General features: G+C 42.4%; 3 protein-coding genes across 4 annotated transcripts; 2 read left to right on the top strand and 1 right to left on the bottom strand.

Moving 5' to 3' along the window:
• Nucleotides 1–484: 484 nt before the first annotated feature.
• wnt8b (wingless-type MMTV integration site family, member 8b) lies at nt 485–7287 on the top strand. Of its 2 annotated transcripts, XM_053875088.1 has the most exons (6): nt 485–586; nt 1920–1953; nt 3804–3942; nt 4113–4238; nt 4302–4444; nt 5831–7287. In XM_053875088.1, the coding sequence occupies exons 1-6, from the start codon at nt 516–518 to the stop codon at nt 6389–6391; spliced, it is 1074 nt and encodes a 357-aa protein (XP_053731063.1). In that variant the 5' UTR covers nt 485–515; the 3' UTR covers nt 6392–7287. The 2 variants fall into 2 exon arrangements, with proteins under 2 accessions (XP_053731063.1, XP_053731062.1); XM_053875087.1 differs by having other exon boundaries at nt 4113–4444.
• A 4878-nt stretch (nt 7288–12165) lies between these two features.
• On the top strand, nt 12166–17312 carry hif1an (hypoxia inducible factor 1 subunit alpha inhibitor). Its single transcript, XM_053875827.1, has 8 exons — nt 12166–12569; nt 13351–13601; nt 13798–13946; nt 14017–14162; nt 14561–14667; nt 15012–15075; nt 15146–15256; nt 15592–17312. The coding sequence occupies exons 1-8, from the start codon at nt 12390–12392 to the stop codon at nt 15649–15651; spliced, it is 1068 nt and encodes a 355-aa protein (XP_053731802.1). The 5' UTR covers nt 12166–12389; the 3' UTR covers nt 15652–17312.
• Nucleotides 17313–17341: 29 nt separating this feature from the next.
• cuedc2 (CUE domain containing 2) lies at nt 17342–21941 on the bottom strand. The gene is made up of 9 exons (XM_053875828.1): nt 21815–21941; nt 21224–21329; nt 21007–21150; nt 20534–20595; nt 20321–20448; nt 19279–19446; nt 19013–19077; nt 18888–18948; nt 17342–18120 (listed from the first exon to the last, which is right to left on the bottom strand). Exons 2-9 carry the CDS (start codon nt 21295–21297, stop codon nt 17974–17976), a joined length of 849 nt encoding a protein of 282 aa, XP_053731803.1. The 5' UTR covers nt 21298–21329; nt 21815–21941; the 3' UTR covers nt 17342–17973.
• Nucleotides 21942–23808: the final 1867 nt, after the last annotated feature.

The following is a 23808-nucleotide window of genomic DNA, read 5'->3' as shown; positions in this document are numbered from 1 at the left end:
ATTCTGGACAGGCGCGTAACAGTTGCGACGATGGCCGCTGAATCGATCGCATCTTTGTCAAAGCGCCGGTGACTTCCTCCAGAACAAACGCCAGATCTTATTGAACAATTCCCGATCTCCCTCTAATCCCAGACAATCAGAAACCAGTAAGATAAACTTTGGAGGAGCTCGGAATGTTTCTGCGGGGGGATCAGTGCGCCACTCTTCCTGCGGGATTAAGCGGATCGTCCTGCGCTCCTGAAGGAGGCAGGGAGGACGGGCTGGTCCGGCCCTGAAGGCCCAGGGAGCCCTTTTGATCATCGCAGTCTCCTCTCGGTATTAACCCTGTGATTGGCCGAGGGAGTAAAAGGGGGAAAAAATCTTTAATTAAGCAGATAATCTCTTGTTTGAGACGAGAGCAGCTCCATTTCAGAGCCCCCTCCTCAAGTCGTGGAGGAGCCACATGCGCTAGCAGCTCAGTCTCTCCTCCTCCTCTGGACGGACCCGAGCCTCCGTCTGACTCCCCACCTGTCAGCATGTTCCAACATTTGGAGGTCTTCTATTACGTTTTCATCCTCCTGGTCCAAATGAGGTCCTGCTCCGGCTGGTGAGTTCGGAAACTGTTACTCCAAATATGACGGAATTCGCTTTCGCTACATTTAGTCTCTGAACGCAGCAGGATCTTCATATATATATATATACATATATATATATATATATATATATAGTCAAAAAAGTAAAAAAAAAAAAAGAGTTTCGGAGTAAAACTGTTTAGTGAAAAGTTTGAAAACGTTTCTCTATGGACAACTCAATAAGAACGACTCCCAGGTGATTTATTTTGTGTGTTTATATGCGAGGCCATAATATCATTATTTTTCAGTCTAATGACTACAATATAATTTAACGTCAAACAACGTTTAACATGTTTTAAAACATGATTTTGAAGCGGTCCACTGACGTTTACTGTGCAATTGTTGTATACTTGTTTGTACAAACAATTGTTCGACAAATAACATTTGTCTTCCTGGTTTTTCACTGATAACCCTTCACGGAATCTGCAAATTAATAAAAGGAAAAATTCGTTTGAAACCAGAGTTGTATAGTAAACAAAACTATGTGCAACATAAACTCTAAAATTTCTAGAATTTTATTGCAATTTAAAAAGAGTAATAAAGATGTCTTATACATACATACATTTTGGCCAATGATGTTGATGATGAGGGAAAAAAGGCTCAGAAATGCCTTCATTTTCACACAATGCTAAGTCCGGACATGAGCAATGTTCCCCTGAATAATAATAAAAAATAACTAAATAAAAAAAAAAAAAAAACAAGAAAATAATAATAACATTTGTTCTTTATTTTTGTCTCATTGTGATTTAATTCTAATACATTATATCTAATCAAATTTCATTTAACTGAATGTTAAAAATACATTCACAAAATAATTACCAGACAAGAACAATGTAAAAATAAAGCGCTTTCTAAGAAACACCAGGTGTATTCCCGTCACATCAGGCATATGACAGAAGTGTGGAAGCACATCCTGAATCGGGAATTTAACCCAGGACCAAGTCAAGGTGGCATGACAGACAGAGGTGCACAGAGGTGTCCTGGCCCCATCGCCTGACTGAACCAGAGCTCGCCTCTTCCCTGTGCCCACCATGCCACCATGTCAGTCTCTTCTGTTTATTTGTGGTCTTCAACCTTAGTGAAAGTGAACGATGTATAAACCACACACATCAACTACTTATGTAAACCAAGCATTACGTCTAAATAATGTCACAATTTCCCCACCAAATTCGCCTGTCGGTGTAGCTGTGGGATGTAGCTGGCATCCCATTTGCACATGTTACAAAACGCACTAATGAGAGATGTTAGCCGAGGAATTTGTTAAGGACACTGAGCTTCCTTGACTGAATAAGCTGTCTCCTTTTCCAGGTCAGTGAATAATTTCTTGATGACTGGACCCAAGGTAAGCCATCTCCCTTTTGATCTTTTCTCCCCCTCCCCGTTTTCTTCCCGAAAAGAGAGCGAATATTCTTCCTCCGCTAGAGTTGTGTGTGTGTGTGTGTGTGGTGAGCAACTTTGAAGATAATGAAATATCAGTGGTATTCTCAGGCTTTTGTTGTTTTCTTGTCCCCTGTCGTACACTTGACCTTTCTCCGAGTGTGTGTCTGTGTGTGTGTGTGTGTGTGCATGGCTGAATGTGTTAAGAGGTAGAAGTGGTGAGGGCAGGCATCGCTGTAGTGGGTGGTCATCATTATTGAGCCAGAGCCCAGTGAAAGAGGTGGTACTTCATCTCACCAAAGGCCACTTGAGACATATTAGTTATATTATCGTTCACACAGTCTGAACAAGCTGTTGGGGCAGCAGGCCAGAGCCGGGGATGGAGCAAACACTGACGTGAGATCAGCCAACTGCACAGGAGAACTGAAAATGGACCTAAATTAACAGTAAAACATTCCTAATAATGAAGCCATTTGTGCTTTGCAAACAAACCACAACTAGCATCCAACACCACCACTGAATACTGAGGTTAATTTTAAATCTTAACAGTCACATTCACTGAGTTTAAATGTTGAAGCCAGCCAGTGTTTCTGGGTCTGAATGGCATTCTGCCTTAAAGTTGCAGTTGTTAATATTTTGTTTGCAACTTGAAGCAGAGAAATCAAGTTTATCAGTCAGATTCTCCGCAGTGACGAGAAGAGAATTTTCAACATCAATATCACCACTCCTGCAGCCGAGCATGACTTCTGTTTCCAACTCCTTTTAATTGGCAGATCACCCAGGCCCAGATGGAGAGCTTATGTCTCCATATGGACCATATGTGGATACCGCTGACAGACCTTAGTTGGTTAGTGCGGCTGCCTCGGTGTAAGAAGGTTGCAGGTTTTCAGAAACATAAAGGGATTCATTGGCCTCTCTAAGTCGTGTCTTGTCGTGTCTATGTGTAAGAGGTTGTCTGTTGACTCACCCTGTGATGAACATAGTCTTCTGTCCAGGGTGTCCCCTGCCTCTTGCCCCACGTGGTTTCAATATGCTCCAACCCCCGGTGACCTATGTACGGGAAATATTAGAATACGGCATTTTTTTATTGCACTTGGCTCCTCCACATGAGTTGTAGTAGAAACCACACGTTATATTGATAGTTTAGCTAAGCTATATAAATGCTATGTATAGCTATGTATGTAGCTATATAAAATGTCAAGGGTCAAATGCAGTTGTTTTCTGTAAGCTTAGGAAATAATAAACATTTCCTTTGACTCAAACAAAGAAAACTATATATTTATTAATCTTATTTATATTTATTTATTATCATTAATCTTTGTACCTTTTTTGCATGCCGTGTATCTTAGTCGAAATGTAATATGTAATATTTATTACTAAAATGTATAATTTTTATGGTTTATTATTTAAGTTATGTTATTCAACAAAACAATTTAATTATTATAAAATAATATATAAAGGTAAATAAATATATATATATATATATATATATATATATATATATATATATATATATATATATATATATATATATATATATATATATATATAATCATATATAAGAATATTTATTTAAAAAAATTACCCTCCCCACCCAAAAAGATAAATATTAATATAAGTGATTCTAACAATACAACTCTCTTCTCATTTTTTTGCATGCCTCTTCTGTTTCCTTTCTCTCTATACAGTTGTACATGTGCATAGCATTCCTGGCATAATACTTACGTGGGTTTTCTATTGGATGGTTCAAAATCACACCATTCTAAACTTACTTCCACCCTCCTGTTTCATTCTTCCCTCACCTTGCCCTTGCAGGCCTACCTGATCTACTCCAGCAGCGTGGCAGCGGGAGCTCAGAGTGGAATTGAAGAGTGTAAATTCCAATTCGAATGGGACCGCTGGAACTGCCCTGAGAGAGCCCTGCAGTTGTCCACGCACAGCAGTCTGCGCAGCGGTGAGTCCACCTGCAAGCGGCACACACACAACTGCAGATAAGAAGTTGGTTATGTGAAGCTCTCCAGTTCAAGTTTCTGTGTGGTCAAGTGGTGATGTAGCTCTTGGTGTTTCCCCCCTTTTTCCACACTTGACCCAGGCTGGATTCTAATGAAACGTTTATGTCCCCAGCAAACCGGGAGACGGCCTTCGTCCATGCCATCAGCTCAGCGGGAGTGATGTACACGTTAACCAGGAACTGCAGCCTTGGTGACTTCGACAACTGCGGTTGTGATGACAGCAGGAATGGACAGCGAGGTTTGACAAACACGCGTAGAGGACCTGACAGACTTGTGTATACTGACGCTGAGCGTCCTCCAGGAGGTCACGGCTGGCTGTGGGGCGGCTGCAGCGACAACGTGGGCTTCGGCGAGGCCATCGCGAAACAGTTCGTCGACGCTTTAGAAACCGGTCAGGATGCCAGAGCCGCCATGAATCTCCACAACAACGAGGCTGGACGCAAGGTATGGTCATATCAACCTCTCCAACTTGAGTTAGTTATCTTCACACTAAAGAGGCTGCTGGATCCGGTAGGTAGATATTTCCAAACTCTCTTTATGAAGCAGCTTTTGAATAATTCCCCGTCTTCAAATTATACTGAGTGTGCCACCCAAGCATCCCTTTCACATCGCTGCGAGTGAGGTGCCACTCGTCCCCTATAAAAACAGTGTGTTCGGTGTACCAGAAGGGCCCATTTACCAATCCTGAAAGCCCTTTATGACTCAACATCTCAGGATCGCTGGTGCAAGCTTAATTGGAGATGCAGGGGAGCCAGACATCGCACTGCAGTCTGTATTATGCCTCTTTTTTTTTAAAATAAGTGTTGAGTTTTTATTCTTGTAATAAGGATCCTACATTTATGTTGGTCTTTGTCTGGCCCCGAGGGAGACTGAGGGGACCACAGGCGTGCAGCTGAAGTGCTCTTTGTTTACGGTGCCTTTGCTCCCCCCTGATGAGCCCTTGGATCCCCATGGCACCTGGAGCATCATTGTAACAGAAAAAAATGGGGATAGAAAGAGAGAAAAACTCCTTTTTCATTTGTTCAGTCAATAGAGCTCTCGGTCGGGACTCCTCATACGAGAAAACATGTTGATAATGAAGACGTTAAATAAATACTCTCATTTCTTCTCTGGCGACAAAAGAGGCTCAATGTGAAACTTTGATTCAGCCTCATCTCTTTTCAACCGACAGCTGTGTTGTGTCGGACGAAGTCAGGAAACACTGAGGATGACAAAGCATCTCAGCGGAGAAGCCATCATTTCTTCCTCCCAATGTATACATCCTTTGTTTCCTTGAACAAGGACATCTTGAGAGGACGAGTCTGTAATTTGACAACACATCAATCAAAGGACAATGGACACGCAAGCATTCTTCAACTACGTTTATATTCTGGTGGACGCAATAATCATCTCAATAATAGGAAAATTCAAGAGAATAAACTTTATAAATGTAACATAAACAGCCAGGTTTCGCTGTGCATCAAAATAAACATTTAGTATGCTACACTGCTGATGAAGATTCTGAATTGAAATCTCCCTGGCTAAAATGTTCTGTTTGTAAATTAAATTTAAAATTAAAATGATCAATAATGAACAACAGGCACATTAAACTTGAGGCCAGTGATGTAATGGGACGCTGCCCAGACAGCACGGTTAAAAGCATTTCCATCAAATCATGCTTTTATTCCCATAACGTACTGCAACAAGAGCTGGTGGCGCGCCCCGAACAGGACCACAATCCATCACTTTGTTTAAAATGAATTAATAAAACACTGACCAAAAAATAAATACATAAAAAAATGACTCTGGAAAATGTATAAGAGAATAAAAATATATTGTGTTCTCCTGCAGGCAGTGAGGGGGACCATGCAGAGGACGTGCAAATGCCATGGTGTGTCTGGAAGCTGCACCACCCAAACCTGCTGGCTGCAGCTGCCAGAGTTCAGAGAGGTCGGAAACTACTTGAAGGAGAAGTACAACCGAGCCCTGAAGGTGGACCTCCTGCGTGGAGCGGGGAACAGCGCGGCCAGCCGAGGGGCCATCGCCGACACCTTCAGCTCCATCTCTCGAAAAGAACTGGTCCATTTGGAAGACTCCCCCGACTACTGCTTAGAAAACCGCACCCTGGGCCTGCCGGGCATGGAGGGCCGCGAGTGCGTCAAGAAGGGCAAGAACCTGAGCAAGTGGGAGAAGCGGAGCTGCAAGAGGCTGTGTGGCCAGTGTGGGCTGGCGGTGGAGGAGCGCACGGCTGAGACCATCTCCAGCTGTAATTGTAAATTCCACTGGTGCTGTGCGGTGAAGTGTGAGCAGTGCAGAAAGACGGTGACCAAGTACTTCTGCGTGAAGAAAGGAGTGCAGAGGAAGAAGACCGACAACCGCCGGAAGAACCTCAGACTCAGGAGGAAACACTGAGCATCTTTCATAACATCTCTTACACACATATATTTTTTTACACTGTAAGCATTTTGTGGACTTGCATCAGACTTTCTTCTGCATCCTCTCTCCAGTATCAGCTATTTATTATCACTTACTTTAGACATTAAGTGACCTGTGGCTACAACACTGTGAACCAGCTCAATGCCCTGCCACATACTAGTTTGCTCCTAGAGGGTTCACCACAGCAGATTTCTCCATGAGCCTGTCCTTCAGTGGGTTCTTTATACACGTCTAATTTCCGTGCAGTTTGATCATTTTACATGAAAACTTGAGTGTTATTGGAGCTTCCGCTGTTGCAGTCCAACATGGGACTTGGTTCATAGCAAAATGGTGGCCAACAATTGACATCGCACCAGACATAGATTCCATCGCTATGCATGTTTTATTTTATACATAAATATGACTTTATGATTTCGTAAAGCGCCTCCTAATTTCAAATAATTGGATCCTACTTTGGTGCAAATAATATAATTTCAGTATGAAATATTCCTTGCAACCTGTATAAATACAAATTCCGTTTCATGTTTTGCTATTTTTATTGTGAATTCTTGTCTCTCTTGACTTGGTGCGCCCTGCCCGCACTCTCTTCTTCGCCACCTGCTGTACAGTCTACTGTTACTCCCCCCATATACCGGCAACACTTTTCGGAACATACTTCTAGTTCTACTGACGTCAGTGATGGTCCAGAAGAATGAAGAAGTCGAACCGCTTCCCTGTATGGCACGGCTAGCTCCAAATATGAAGAGGACATAAAACAAAAAGAAACCGCTCACCTTCCCTGCCCACGAAAATGTATTTAATTGTATATAAAATGAAGCACTTTGTTCTGTACATTGTTAATTTATTGCACAGCATTTCTGTGTCGTATGTTTGCTGGCTACTGTTTGTCATGAAAGAACAATAAAACACTCACATTATCCTTCCCCTTGGTCTTTTCTTTGTGATGCTTGGAGGTAAACAGCTTCAGCGAGGAGCGTGAGGATACTATGGGCCGACGCAAAAAGAATCGCAAACTCTTCAGCGTTATTCTTCCTCTGAGCACATCTTTCTCAATTTCGCCACAACAAATACCTCCCTCATCACGATAATCCTTAAAGAAAACCCCCTAACTCCTAAGTGCTTGGAGGTTTCTTTACTGTTTAATACTAGTTTAATTAACTTTGTCCAGACAGAGAAGGGCCTGGGGGTGCAGGGCATGAGGCAGGTTGCCCTTAAAAATCAACCCGCCTCTAATTTTGTATGCTAATCTCCTTTTTCACACTGCACCTCCTCAGGAGTTGGGGAAAGAAATGTTGGGAAAACTTTGGGCCGTCTGTGTTCGGCTTCCTGCGGCTGTTTTATTTCTGCGCCCACCTATTTGGATCCTTTCACTCCTCTAGGGCCTTCCTTTGCTCGATTTAACAATAAATGCCCAGCTAATCAGCTCTCTCGGAAATGCACCGCTGTTGAGGAAGGTAATCCCTTCTCCTCCTCTCTCAATGGACTGTCGCCTTCTTAAGGACTTTGGGAAAAGGCTTTGCCCAGATTCACACTGTTCACTCAAAAGAAGTTAGTTCAAGTATTGTGCCCAAACAAGTGGGTTTTATAAACACATGCTCGCCAGGACGGTCGCCCCACCTGGGCGCGAGGGATGCCAGGCTGTGGCACGCCACCACATGGCAGCTCGTACCCTTCAGAGGAGATGACACATGAAAGAAGAGATTAACCGGGCCATTGAGAAGGGGGTGTTCATTTCTGCACCTTCCTCCTTCTGCTCAATAAAGTGTCAAGGGAAGTCCTTGTTGACGTCTTATTGAACAAATGATCATATCAAAACTCCCGCCTCCTCTCAGGACCCCTACTGGACTGGTCTGCTGTGCTTGAGCTGAACCTCCACTCCAATTTAAAAGCGATAAACCCAGAAGCTTCCTTGCAGTTTACTTAAATCAACGCTACTCTGGTGTGTCCAGGAAACAGCAGCACACTGTAAGTGCCCCCTAGTTTTCTTTGCTAGTTTTTGTTGTAGTTTGCGCTGCTGCTTCCTGTCCATGCCAGGACATCCAGTTATGAGCTGTTCCTGGACTGATCTGGTGGTGGAGTCAGGACTGCAGACTGACTCTCATCACCCAGATATCTTTCTATTCTTCATGTGCACATGTGTTTGCGAGAGCTTTTCAGTTTGATAGTGTTTTGTCCATCTCACAGAGTCGACTTTTGAGTCTGAAAATGGTGTCAAGAAGAGTCTGAAAAACATTGGCCATGTTTTCATGCAGAGAATAGCTGAGCTTTTAAGACCATTGCTGAATTAAGCTGTTTATTAGCGGTTTGTCCTGAACTATATGCGCTGGGGAGAAAATGGAGTAATCGAATGATGTCGCCTCCCTGACAAAATGTGATGCTGTGACCTCTTGAGTACTGTCATTTCAACTGTAAAGGGTTGAACAGTCAATAGAGTTCTGAATCTTGCGGGAGAGAACTACCAATCAAGACTGGACCTCAGTTGAAGGTGGTTTAAGACACATCTACACATGTCATCGGAAGTCACTACACCGCTACCAGATTTGTGTATTCACCACACACGACTTCTCTAGCTTGTCTCCTCCTGAGGTGCTGGTACTTCTATGTTTACATACGTGGAGTGTGCTTCAGTTGTACCTTAGAACTGTGAGGGATAATAAAGTTGTCTTGCTCAGGTCTGGACTTTTTTTCAAGCTTTCATTGCCTGAAGATGAACGTCAACCTGCAGATTGAACATCAGGTGCTGAACTCAACTTCTCTAAATTTTGACCTCTCTGATGCCAGTCCAACTGACTGTCCTTCAATGTCCTGGAACAAGCTCTCACAGCGAAGCTCATGAGAAGCCGTGAAAATGAGGCAATACTTTACGCTAGTCGCGACCCAGACACAATACCATTTTGCCCCACCCAGGGAGTGACACGACCTCTGACCGCGGGATCTGAACCTGCATCTCTCTGGCCGGTGCTGTCACATCCGATTTCTTAAGAAACATGTGCGTGAGGTGGCAAGGTGAGGGACAGACAGCAGACAGGAAGTGTTAGGTTCATGAGCAGGTGTTTTCTCACAGATGTTGTGTAACCATTTTACACACACGTATTCACTCTGATTTTCATTCTCTTCTTGTTCTTGATAGACATTCTAAATCCACTACAGCTGCAACAAATTATAGAGCAACCAAAAACAAAAGTGAAAGTCATGCCCTAACCTGATTGACAACAGAGCTGCAACTGCGGCAGTGCATTTAGGGATACCATTGTTTTTTGTTGTTACACATAAAACACAAAACCTTTCTTTCCCATCCTAAAACGGCGCACTGCTACAGATGAACCCACTGGTGATATAACTGTCAGCAAAAAAATGGAGGAAACTACTTAAAATGCTTGAAAGAATCCCTGACTAATAGGATTTGAGGCTTAGAGGTTTTGGACCTACAACACCTACAGGGGCGAGGGTCAATATGAATGTGAGAGAAAGCCTACATAGCTCAGGAAACAAGTGGCATGTTGCTCGTCAGCCTCTGTGAACATCACTGGCATTTGCAGTGAAGGGTGACAGACGCATTGGTGCTTCAATTGCATAACAATCTTTCAGAAGTGTTTTTTGTTTATTTTAAAATGCCTACATTTAATTTCTAAAATAATTACTTTGTCTATATCAATGTACGCTGTTTACAATATCATTGTTTATTTCTGTTTCTTTCCCCTTTGCTGGTATAATTCATGCTACATGTAGAGACAAAACCAGTTTCGACGATCCTTTCGCATTACTTATTGTCCTTTCAAAATACGTTTTTTTTTGGTTCAATTTAGACTGAGCAAAAGTGATTGACAGCTGAAACTGTCAATTTCTTCTCAGTATACTCCTGTTTTACGCTGGGCATCCATTTCTACTCAGATTCATATAATCTCACTACCACATTGTTGATTTTGTTTTGGATTTTTCAAAAAGAAAAGGAAAATAGCGGTTTGAGTAAAATGTTTTTTACAGATACTATTTTACTTTTAAACATTTAATTACAAATTAAACTCTAAATACTACTTTTTAATTTCCCTTTTGTCCTCTTAGTGAGTATGTTTCCTCCCACAAAATCAATAGAAAGCAAAAGTTCACAGGCATTTGATGTGTGGTCAGGATCTTAAAATAAAATAATTATATTTGTTGATGCACTTGTTTCATTTAGTCCTTGTTCCTTCTTTCCGTTATTTCTTTAGGGTCACAACAGTCAAAGCATAAAATGTGGCCCCCCAGAAGTTAGCTGCCCACCTTTGCTCTCGAGAGATGGCCATGTCATCTGTCTCTTCGCGTTCTGTTAGTACAGAGGCGACTGACTGCATTCTTACTAACTTCACATCTAGATTATCATTTATTAGCCACATAACTTGAGTTGAAGGACAGAAGAGAGAACGGAATTCACACCCTAACACAATCATTTTTGGGAATTAAAAAGGTGCACAACATTGCAAATGCATATGAGATTTCTCCTTGAGAAGTTTATATATATATATATATATATATATATTTGCATTTTTTTTTTCAAGTACAGACTCTGTGTTGGTCTGAAACGAATCCAAAAGCTCAACCTGAACTGAGTTTAACATGAAGGTTTTCGCTCTCATGTCTTATTATTTAGTAGTAAAGACCAAGATGAAAAGATAAGCGTCTTGAGCCGTCTGCTGCTCTCCCACTCTTACATTAGTTAAAAAGAGCAGTTGTGTGCGTGTGTGTGTGTGTGTGATTGTTGCTAGCAGCAGAATTGAGATACAAGCTGCTTCAGGCTCACAGGGGTGGTCAATCTCCTGTCGGTGGGTATCAGTGATGAATGGAGAGGAGCGGAGCATCAGAGGGATCAGCTCGGCTCATCTCACTGATCTACACAGGAAACACAGAGCATGGGAACCCAGCAGGGAGTCCAGGAGAGTCCCCGGGGAGGGGATTCTGATAAAGGCCCGCTGAAGAAAGACCTACAATATTGTGGAGTCGCGGGGAATTTCTGGTTGTTTGTGTTTCATTTTCAGGAGGACTCACCGATATTACATAGACTTTCAGCGGCAATAAGCGTCTGATTTTTGGGAACACGAAGCAGGTGTGGCACTATTATGGAATCAAAAAGATGTTGCTTTAAACAAACATATATATAAAGATTAAATAAAAACAATGTTAACACTGCATAATAATATAAAAACAAGATAAATGTTTGGTACAGCAAGCAGATGTCTTCAGGAACCACCTTTGTTATGACACTTTATTACGGAAGCAAACATACAAACAATGATTAAGAAGACAAAAATAACAAATTCAAGTAAATATATATATGATAGAAAATTAAATATACTTGGTAGAATATGTTTTAATACACTCATCTGCACAACAAATCCAATAAGCTATAAAGGTAAATGTTCGCGTGTGAGTGGTTGTCTGTGCCTAAAGAAAGACTGAACTGACTGAAAGGAAATCTAGAACTCAAACTCGCAGTACAGCTCTTTTTAGATGAGCATATTGACACAAATTTTATATTTAAAAAAAAATACTAATTGTGATGGAGGTTGGTGTTGTCTCCTCCAAACAATTCTGAAAACGAATGAAACACGTCGATTATATCATTATACCAACCGGCTTAAATGACCGTTTCATCCGCGAGTATGATTCCTGTTATTAGCAGGTACGTTAGCACCTCTCAGCGTTGGACCGCGCTACATTACAGCGTGGGCGAGTCGTTCGCCGATCCAGCAGGTGTCGCTGTCGGATACGCAATGTGAAAAGAAGGAAGTTTCTCGTTGACTCGGAGTTTGTCGCCGTGTAAACACCTACCGAACCGAGTCTCAGCCCGGTGTTGCGGTCCACATTTTCGCGTGTTATTATCAAACTTGTGAATGGGAAAGTCTCTGCTGTAATTCTGTAGCCAAGTAGAAACGAGTCAGGTGGGAAGGCCTGCGTGTGTTGTCCCGCGGCGAGGCTGACGGAGGCGGCTAACCAGAGTATGGCTGCGGCGACCGTCGCGGAGGCTGACGGGGCTGCGGGAGGAGCAGGAGTCGGGCTCGCTGAAGCCCAGAATCGGGGGTGGGACGAGTCCCAGCTTCGGCAGTACCCGTTCCCCACCAAGCCCATTCCCAGGCTGTCTCATGCGGACCCGAGAGCTCAGATGCTCATCAACAACGAGGTAAAACTCATCGTAATGTCACGTTTCCAACTTCAGTTTGTGATGAAACCACGCCGTTTTAGTTTAATTCATGTTATTCTGGCTTAGATATTGTTCCAATTATGTTGTTAACATACTGACAGTATTATACATCTTATGTGCAGTGTATCTCTATAACGTTTTGAGGGCTAATATGACGTAAATGAATACAGATTAGTTGATCGAAAATGGAGAAATATGGCTGATGTGTTATGTTTTATTTAGCCTAAATGTACTTCCTGTAATGACACTTAACTATTGAAGTGAATATGGCGTGTTGAATTCAATCAGCTTGCCTCAAATGTTTTGAAACATGCATGTCACTGGATCCAATCATAACTTTCATGTAATATTTGTGGATATTATGGACACTAAATGTGTCAAAACATATTCCCATCCTGGACATGGACTCTGGCAGGAGGCTGCGGTCCATCCAGACCACATCCTCCCGTCACAGGAACAGCTTCTTCCCCTTTGCCATCAGACTGTTAAATTTTTTATTTTATTTTATTTTATTAGCAGCACTTTATTTCGAAGCACTTTCCTAGTTGGTGGAACCCCCACTGACCATGGCAATAAATTCTATTCTGGTTCTGATTTAGGTCCCCCAATGCAGTAAAACAAGCCAGTTAGTTGAACCAGATGTGGATCCATATAATGTGTTTGCACTTTTATGACTCTTTCTATGGCTTAATGGCATCTCATTATGTACACTGGGATTTGTTTCTTGAGAACCACTTTGATCTTCCCTCTGTGTTTCCAGGAGCCGGTGGTTTTAACAGATACTAATCTTGTGTATCCAGCTCTGAAGTGGGACATCGCTTATCTTCAAGAAAACATTGGCAACGGAGACTTCTCTGTGTACACAGCTGAAAGCCACAAATTCCTCTATTATGACGAAAAGAAAATGTCCATCTTCGAGAACTTTGTCCCGAAATCCAGACGGATGGAAATGAAATTCTCTGAATTCGTCGACAAAATGCACGAAATGGAAAACCTGGGAGGGAACGAGAGGTACGATCGCTTCATTTGAAATAGCTCTCATAATTTAGATTGCATGCCTTCATTTACATACAGGTACATTAGAGCAGTGACTCAGCAGTTTTGTGACATATTCAAACCGGTTGTTTGAACTCATTTTGTCTTCAAAGGCAGAGCTGTTTTGTCTGTAAACAAGCTCATTCATTTCCCTCCCGTGTATTTTTAAAAGGGTGTATCTGCAGCAGACCTTGAATGACACGGTTGGAAAGAAAATAGTCGTTGACTTTCTTGGCTTCAACTGGAACTGGATCAACAAGCAGCAGGCCAAGAGAAACTGGGGACAGCTGACATCCAACCTCCTGCTCATCGGCATGGAGGGTAAGTTGCCAGCCATGTTTGGCAGAGAACACCTCAAAATGAAACGAATCCTTACCAATGTGTTCTCCAGGTAATGTGACACCTGCGCATTACGACGAGCAGCAGAACTTCTTTGCTCAGATCAAGGGTCACAAGAGGTGCATCCTCTTTTCTCCAGACCAGTTTGAGTGTCTCTACCCCTATCCAGTGCATCACCCTTGTGACCGACAGAGTCAAGTAAGTCGTCGAGCTCCAATTACTTTGTGCTGCGGTTTTAGATTGTGTTTACAACAAAAAGTGCTGAGGACAGTCCGTGGTAGGGAATAACTCGCTCACCGAAGAGCCTGAAGCCAGTGCTGAGTCATCGATCGTGGAGGATATTAAATAAAGGAGGTCCACGTGTTGGATGCCAAAAATAAGATGGTGAAGGGAAGATTCTGATTTTGGAGAAAGTTCATTGTTTATATTTTCTTCAGATGTTTGCTTCCCATCTGAAGTTGACGTGCAGTTATTGGATTGTCCGACAAATCAAAAATTAAAATGCCTATTTACTACTAATTGTATCTTGTTGCATAACTACTCTGAAAATATCTGGATTCAAAACTGAGAAATGCTTTTCTTTTCTTTTCTTCCAGGTGGATTTTGATAATCCAGACTATGAGAAGTTTCCCAATTTCAAGAATGTAGTGGGCTATGAGGCAGTGGTGGGACCTGGAGACGTACTGTATATCCCCATGTATTGGTGCGATGTTTTCTGTCTTAAAAAAATTTATATCTGTGTATACAATTTGACTAGACTTATTTGGTTAGTCGTTGTCAACTTTGAAGGAGAACTGGAATTGTGCGTGTGTTATCACGTCTGCAGCGACAGAACTGTTACGAAAGTGTCATTGTAGAACGCCAGCGCGACTGGTTTTGCTGCTTCGACCCCAATGGCAGTTTGTTGTGAAACTCATTACACACTGTGGTTTATTTAAGTAAATGATGCCAACAATGGCGGTTCTGCACATTCAGACAGGTATTCATTGCTGTTTCAGCCTTACAGTGATCCACAATAATTTCATTGTTTATTTTTGTATTTTGCAGGTGGCACCACATTGAATCTCTTCTGAATGGGGGCGTGACCATCACTGTTAACTTCTGGTACAAAGTATGTTGACTCATTTCTCGCGCCTCTGTCTTTTCGCCGTCTTTAAAATGACCGTTCCTCCCCGTGTCAGGGCGCGCCCACACCTAAGAGGATAGAATACCCACTGCGGGCTCATCAGAAAGTGGCCATCATGAGGAACATTGAGAAGATGCTGGGAGAAGCGCTGGGCGACCCACACGAAGTAAAACCACTCTCTTATCTGTCTTGTTCTGATGCAGTGAGGCTCATAAAAGACAGGCAGCTTTTTAGAAAATCCTGTCAGACACACAAGTAGGTCACCTGGTGTCCCCGGAGCTCGCTGACCCGTCCGACAACCCAGTTGATGGGAATATTTCTGGAACACCTGATTTAGAACCAGGAGATACAAAGGGGTTGGCAGGCTGAGGGGAAATAACTGTGTCATGTTTTAAAGGGGTGCGTTTACGTTTCTGTTGTGTCCTCCTCTCTTAAAACCCAGCTGTCCAGTTAGATGAAGACCTGTGTGAATCGATAACTTTGTCTCGTGTGTGTTTGAAGGTTGGACCCTTGCTGAAAACGATGATCCAGGGTCGATATGAAGATTCGCATCTCTCTTGAAAGGCTCCAGGAAACTGTGCACGTCTGCGTGAGAGACTTTAAAACTCACTTGAACTGCTGCATTGGGAGTGAGTGGCCATCTTGAAAACCTTCCTGCTTCTCTTGTCGAGTGCCATTGTCGTTGCCACGGAAGAGTCAGGCTCTCGGGACTGGGAGTTGTTAAGCAACGCTTTAGTGAGGACATACAGTAAATGTGTGCGTGGGTGGCTCATCGCGTGTCATGATATTTGAATTTGTATTGTGGCCCTGCTGTTATTGAATACCGTCATACCTTATCTCTGAGGGCGGGATCGTGAGGAATGTTCCACTTCAGCTGTAAAACCTTTTACGACAGCAACAATCGATTTGGAAGGACTCAAAAATCCAGAAGGAACATGGCTGCTCAGTCAAAACCATTTGTTTGATTATTGTGTTATTTATGCTTTTTACTGTTTGAATTGACGTTTGATTGAGTGAGTATGTGTGCACCGTTGGAATCGAATTAGTTACTGAAATAACGTTAGTGCTGTTTACAGAGAGTAGCCCTAACTTTGACGCCCATCTGTTCGAGGGACATCTGCTAGCATAGGCGCTAACTGTGTCTGACTAGTTTATATTTATATGAACAGAAAAAAATAACCTAACTCATGTATTTATCATTTGCTAGATAACACGCCAGTATTAGATTTTTATTCAAGATGGAATTATAATATACCGCTGGTGAACACCTGGCTCCGTCTACTGATCCAACTCGGGAGTTGCACGTTCGTCTTAAAGCTTCCACACCGTGCTTGTGTTTAAACATTGAATCGTCTACCTTTCCATGCTGTAAAGTCTGTTTTCGTTGAAACAAGTTAACGTTTACTGCGCGTGCCAAATATATGAACCACTGGATGAAGGTGGGATTGGAATTCAACAGAACTTTATTGTTGCTGGCTAATTCTTTTATATGACAGATAAGAAGTTGCTGGACCTGCTTCTTGTAGCCGCGCCTTGCTTAGCAATAAAGGGCACCATGCGTTTTAAGGTAAAACTGTTCAACATCGAGGTTGATGTTCTGCTTTGATGAGCATGATTTATGAGCTGTTAAACGGCTCCTCAGATTAAAGTTTGTTTGCAACTATGTGTTTTCACTGTCTTGATGCAAAAATCTCATTAGGAATGATGGACAAGGTAAATGTGACCCTTGAAAGTTTGTGTGCGTGTGTTGACTTTGTGAGAACCGGTGAGTTTTTAACCGAAAGCGTGAGGGTACTTAGCCTGGCCGTCACTTCCTGATCCCTCACTTTAATTGAGACTTCACAATAACTATGTTATTATTTAGGTTTGAGTTTGGTTCAGTAAGTTTGTGTGTGTGTGTCCATGTTCTGGGACGCTAACAAAAAACATCAAGACAAAGACGGTGTATAAGATGTACAAAATTCATTTTAATAAAGACTGTGCACAACTTCTCCAACCAGGATAAAAAGATAAATAAGAATGGAAAGGATTTGAAAATGACATGATCATAAGTGGAACACGTTATCATCTGCCAAATTGTTAAAAAAGGAAAGAAAATAAAGGTGCTCACATATTGAAGCAAACACAAACATGAAAAGATTCCAGTGAATGTAAAACAGTAAATAACTTCACCAAAGCTACAATCCACCACAAGTTGCTATCTTGATGATGTAACTATAATAACACTACACACAGTCTCATACCTTTTTGGTTTACAGAATTTTGAACTTTACTGAATCAGATTTTAGCAAAGTCGAGATCAGTCCAGCTCTGGTGCTGTTTTAAGTTTGATTCAAGTTGAGTGTTTAATATGAAAATATAACGACTGTCAAAAATATCATGTGGTTGCAGAACGACACTCGACGGTTCCCCCGATGTTACATTTCTAAACTATCTACATGTTGCGAGTAACCACATCTGCTGCTTCTCTGTTGAAATGGGCATCAATATTTACATGGAGGGTTTATCTAAAAGACAGTCTACAGCACCATAGAGTTACAGAGAACACGCTATAGTCAGAGCATGTAAGAAAAATATTATTATTCATGGTAATATTTACAGAACTCAGGAGCCAGTGCACTGTCAGACCTGCTGAGCTATCCAGTATAAGCAGCTACGCAAACACAAGTCACAACAGTCCCACTATTTTGCGACGCTAAATGCCTAAACCTCCGTTAAGAAAGAACTGAACCACATCTTTAACAAAGGCAGATAATGGTTAAAACATCTCCCAAAAGAAGCCACAGGCACGCTCACGTACTTCGGGTTGTGAATATCCAACAGAATATAAGGCCAAAATTAAAATAAATACTGTAAACTCAGGGACTCAGTAGCTGCTTGTCATCAATGGAACCTGTATTTCCGCGCCGGCTTGAGGTTCACGTACGTCTTCTTCATGTCCTCGGTCTCGTCCTTCTTTACCAGTTGGTAGCGCTCCCCTTTGGTTGTCACCACCTGGTTACCGTGGTAACGGACCAGTTTTTTGGGGGCCTGCGGAAAGATGGTGGCAAATTACAGGAACAATCACATTACTCTAGATACGTTTCCACTTTCATAATGTTATGAAAACCGACATCCAGCTTTATTTAATTATTAGCCCCCGAGTCCCTAAGCTGTTTGTGATGTGTGGTGTCTAAAGATGGGAAACAAAACTCTCAGCTGACGTAGGTAAAGGGAAGGAAATGATAATATATTATATTAGAAACTAAATTACAGGAACCAAGAAAATCTCAGCACAACAACCACTCTGTTAACTCTGGTGTTACCCAGGGTTCAATTTTAGGCCCCTTTGTGTTTCACCCATTTCATTTGACTTAAAATCACAGAACTTGTGAGCAACTCAAATCTACCCCGTGACTGAAGTCAGAAAAGAAAATGGCGACATCCACAACAGATGCCTTGTCCAAACATTAGTAACTTCAGAATAAACATGCAGTTGATTTGCAGAAGAGAAGTGCAATATGTCTCTTACATATACTTCACTCTTAACTTATACTTCCTGCTTACACTCAGGGGGGGAAAAGTCAGGCAATCCAAGATGGCTATCTTGGATTGCCTGACTTTCTGGTTTGAAAATCCAACCTCTGATTCTGTTGAAATTTCTGGCTTCACAATATTACTTTTACATGGCTGACATTTCCTTTAGTATAAAGCACAACAACCTGATTCAAGGACACCTTTGATCTGAGTAAAAACAAATCAAATAAAGGATTTAAATAAATCTCAATGGTGACAAAAAGGTCAACGCATTGACTTACATCTTTGGGGGCGACGGGCCGGTGTGTCTTTTTATCTTCTTCGCTGTCGACCAGCATGTACCTGCAAAGACAAAGCAATGAATGTGAGAAGCAGCGAACATCGTCCCCACAGGATCAAGTCTTACTTCTCAAGGATGCTCTCTTTCAGTTTCTCATCCGCCAGTGACGCGATGCTCTTCCCATTGTTCACCTGAGGCAACACAATTTTCAGGTTATGTCAGATGGTCTTTGTTGCCACAGCAACATGTTCATCAGTAAAGTGACCTTCAGATAAGGACTACCATGCCTGCACAATTCAAAAGAGCGAATTAAATCTTAATGAAAGTGTGACATTTAGATGGACACGCCTGCTGAAGAAGTTTTTCTTTCCTTTGAAACCTGTGACTCTCACCTCGAGAGGAGTGGGGCTCAGTTGCACGTCCCCTTCAATGATGAGCCGCACCGCTTCCTCCATGTCGCCCTTAGCAATAGACAGAGCACTGCGAGCCTCTGAGAGGCTACATTTAGGAAACATCTCCAGCAGGTGCTGCTCCTGACTTTCCCACTCTGACACTGGAAGCTGAGGAACAGACAGTGAGACCACGTCAGACCAAGGTAAAGAAAGAGCTTCCCGATTTTATTTTTGTCACTGTATGTTGGCTTAATAAAATATTTAAGACAAAGAAAATATAATTTGAAATATAATTAAATATAATTCGGTTTTAGAACGTCCCGGACTTCGAGCAAATTGGAGCTCGAACAAAGTTTGAGATTTTTTTGCTTCTAATTCCGAACAAAAATCCAGAACTTATAAGCCGAAAAAAGCCGGAAGAAACATAACATGTGCAAACCGACCAGCTGACCCACTACATGCTTTGTTAGTGTATAACGCAGCCTCTGTATGCAGACGTGTCCCGTTAGCTACATTAACTGACTGTTTCTTCTTCATATTGAGGTGTAAAACCTTTCCTGTCTCCACACTGGACCGTGGTAGAGTGTCACAGGGGAGCTGCTCACTCTCGACACTCGTGTTTGATGTCCTGTTGTGGGCTGGAGCTGGGACAGGGATGAGGCGAGTCTGGGACAGAGCGTGACTTGGTTTATGACTTTGTCACAGCCAAACTGCACAGAAGCGCACATTCAGAGCTGGACACGCACCGGGCACCGCTTCACTTCTGGAGAGACGTCACTCACTCGGCAACCCCTCCCACATGCAGCAGCCACACACATAGAGGAACAGCGCACCTGCAGCAGACACTCTACATTCACTCCTACAAAAGACTATTTTAAGGCTTGGAACGCATTATTTCTTTTTCCATTCATTGTTATGGGAAAAATCGATTCAGATTTTGAACAAATCGCTTCTTGAACGGCCGTCTGGAGCGGATTGTGGTCGAAAACTGAGGTACCACTGTCACACAAAAATATAGCTGCATGTTTTATGACCGCATTACCTTGGCAGTAGCGCCCTCTGTCTGCCTTTGGAGACACTGCAGTTCCCCTCCAGGTTGAGCCGTGCTGCTCAGTGAGGAGATTTTAAATAGACTGTCATTTGTCTTTGGCTCACAGTTTTCCTCACCACCTTCAAAAAAGAAAACGGTGCACTTGAAAACACTGCCCGGCTGATGCATGTTCACAGCTGAGTGGGCAAAACATTGAGACTGTACCTGCCGACCGAGCGTTTGCCAATTTAGACGCCAGGCTGAACATCATCTCACAGACTTTGACACTGTAAAACAAAAGCCACACGCATGATTTTAAATTATGCCACACGCAAAGATTTAGCTGGGAATAATATTCAAGTAACACACTTATATGGCCACAATTTTAACTCATGGTCAATATTCCCTCTAAGCTGCGCGAGTGCGCAATTGCGCAGAGCTGATACGATCTCAGATCTACTGTATGCAACAAAAATTTGTCCTGAATACAACTTGCCGCAATTTCTGGAATACATTTAAAATTTTTAAACATTTTAACGCTATTATAAACTATTACAGACACAACCGACGGCGACAGGTCGCTCACAGTGGTCCGGACTGCTCAGAGAGTTCGTGGGTTTGCTCAGACACATGAAAAATTAGAGGGCTTTTTTTCTCTTTTCATGTAAAATTCAGTGTATTGCAAAGGGTCTCTGTACCTGTCAATGTCTGCAAACCCTGGAATGTAAGCTTCGAGCATTTCTGCAAAGACCTCCACATCAAAGTTCTCCTCCACACTCTGCTGCGAGCCAAGATCCTCCAGGACTCCAGTGATGTACGACAGAAGAACATCATCCAGAGTGCTTCAGAGAGAAAGAAGACCTTCAAGCCACACCACAACGCATGATCATGCTCGCCACCGACGTGCGTTCTTACCTCAAATCTGCATCAGGGATGTAAGCCTGAATAAACTCATGCAGCGCAGCATGGATAATCTTGTGCAGGTCCATGTCTTGTCCTGGCAGCGCGGATCTGAGACGCTCTGTGGAGGACAGGACGTGGGAGTCCGTTTAAAGACGCATCAGCTACTGAACAGTTGGCACCAAATATGGCAGAGACGCGTTACATGACCGCTTACCAAACCACTTACGTATGAAGCGCTCTATTGTGACTTGCATTGTTGGTGGTCTCACTAACGTATACAGTACATGTGAGATCTCACAAGTGTTTTGAAGACGGGCCGTCCACAAACCCAACTAGCCTAGTTCATGCTATCAAACGATAGCTTCAACACTGACCGCCCCCATCTTAAATATAGGTCATCTTAAACACCGCACTGGCATCTAGTATATATTTCAACAACTGCTCACAAGACCAACAAATCCTGTGTTTAGCAACTCGCATCTTGCGGTGAGAGACGTAACAGTGAGAATAAAGTGGGCGTCCGTTAGCATGTGCTAACAGCTAGCGGCTACTCCTCAATGAAACGTCAGTGGGCGAATGAAATCGCGCAGCATGAGCACATACCTGATTTAAGTGGACATGAAGGTGGTTTTATTCACCAGAAAAGCTTTGGCGGAGAGCTGCCGAGCGCAGCAGCGGTCACGGTTCACCCCAGTTTGCTCCCGCACGATTTAAAACGTAACTACGTCACTTCCGCCAATAACAAACGAGCGAGGCTTTGAAATTCAACTTTACGTTTAAGAAAAATAATGACTTAACATTTTCATTATCCGTATAAAAACCGCTATTTAAATGCATTTAGATTCATGTCATTATTTGGAACATTGCAAAATTTGGCTTATGTGTGCTGCATGGACTGACATGGAAATGTTTAGCTATATTCTCCTTTCTTATTTATCAGTTTAAGAGGAGGTGACAGCTGAAGACTGCACTGGTGCCATCAAAAGAAGTGAAAGTACGTCACTGCAGAAGATCATGTCTGAGTGTCTCTGGCTTGATCTCTGGCCACTTCTATACATAGTTGATGATGTAGCTGTTATCTGACTCAGCATCAGTGATGTCATCAGATCCTGCCCGCCGCTCGGTATGATCACAGATGTGGAGCGGTAAATCATTCATGCCCGCTCAATTGTTTCCTTCTCCGATGGCCGTATCTCTTGTCAGGCGGGGGATTTCATCAGGATATATATGGTGCAGCCCTCTGATAAAAACAGACGAGCAGTCCTGGAGTTGGCTGAACTCTGTTTCAACTCTGAGATCATGGTGGACCACAGTGACTGGGGTGGAGGGGTGAGAGAGTGCAGCGGATTGCTCTATATGACTGTGAATAGGAAAGTGGAAAAATCGTTTCAGCCAGTTGGCGAAACCCCAAAATCTAAATAATAATATAATATCCAGTGCATGGGTTTGTCTTTTAAGACATTCTCTATGTCAACAATTATTATAGACAACAAAAAAAACCCAACAAATGATGCACATATGCAGGAATTTAAGGGAAGACTTGACTCCAAAGAGAGGTATAGGAGAACACTTGAAATTTAGGCCCCGTGCAGGATGGTTCAGTGCTGCGCATCATTATCAGTTATCTATTTAAGGCTTGTGAGAGAGATCCTGTCCTGTTCCCCAAAGGCCTGAGATGTTCTCACCTGGATCACCAAATTTATTTTGATTTCAAATACATTATCATGATCTGCAGCAGTTTAAGTGCTTGTGTGGTGTTTCTGGTTTACAGTGGTCAGTATAGTGAATTGTCCTTGTTGTTGTCGCAGTAATATATACAGCGTGTGCTAATACCAGTACTAGTCGTGGTTACAGTAGTAGTATTTGTATTGGTAGAATTAGTAATATTTGCAGTTGGTTGTAGTAATAGTCGTGGTGGGAGCAGTAACCGTACAATTATTATAATGAGGGGCGAAAATAAAAGTAGCAGTACTAACAAATGTAGTACTGGGTAGTAGTAACAGCAACACTCGAAAATTATGAATACACGTTTGTTAATAAATTTGTTAATAAATCTAAGTTAATACAATTGGAAAATCCCAGAAAACTACGAGCACAGAAGACATCCCTAATTATTGTCCTCTATTTTATTTAGAATTATTTTATTTAGAATGAATAAAATAGAGGACAATATTTTATTTCGCGGACAGACAGCAACTAAGTCTCTCTTTTATATCAGGTAAAATTGCTTTAACCATGTATGGCCACAAGGGGGAGCCATTGAGTCATTATTGACAACTGGCATGTTGACGAGACTCGTGATCATTATTTGAAGTTGGAAAACGCGGAATTAAATCAGTTGAAATTGAAGTATTGACGTATGTTAACTCATGGCATTGGTTCGTTTGGAGAGGCTCCTTGTGAAACAGACAGCATGAGCGGATCACCACTTTAACACCGTGGTGATGTAAGACAAATATGGAAGTTGTACATTTTGATTTTTTGCTTGTGAGATGACGCAAAAGAGAAATGTAGACTGAATCAAAGTATGTTTCGAACATTAAGTGATGGTGCCCTTGATCAAAACTTTCAAACGGATTGAACTGGGCTGGAGCTTC

This window comes from Synchiropus splendidus, chromosome 9, assembly GCF_027744825.2.
Source record: "Synchiropus splendidus isolate RoL2022-P1 chromosome 9, RoL_Sspl_1.0, whole genome shotgun sequence".
NCBI classification, from domain to species: Eukaryota; Metazoa; Chordata; class Actinopteri; order Syngnathiformes; family Callionymidae; genus Synchiropus; species Synchiropus splendidus.
This window is presented reverse-complemented; position numbering and strand designations above follow the sequence as displayed.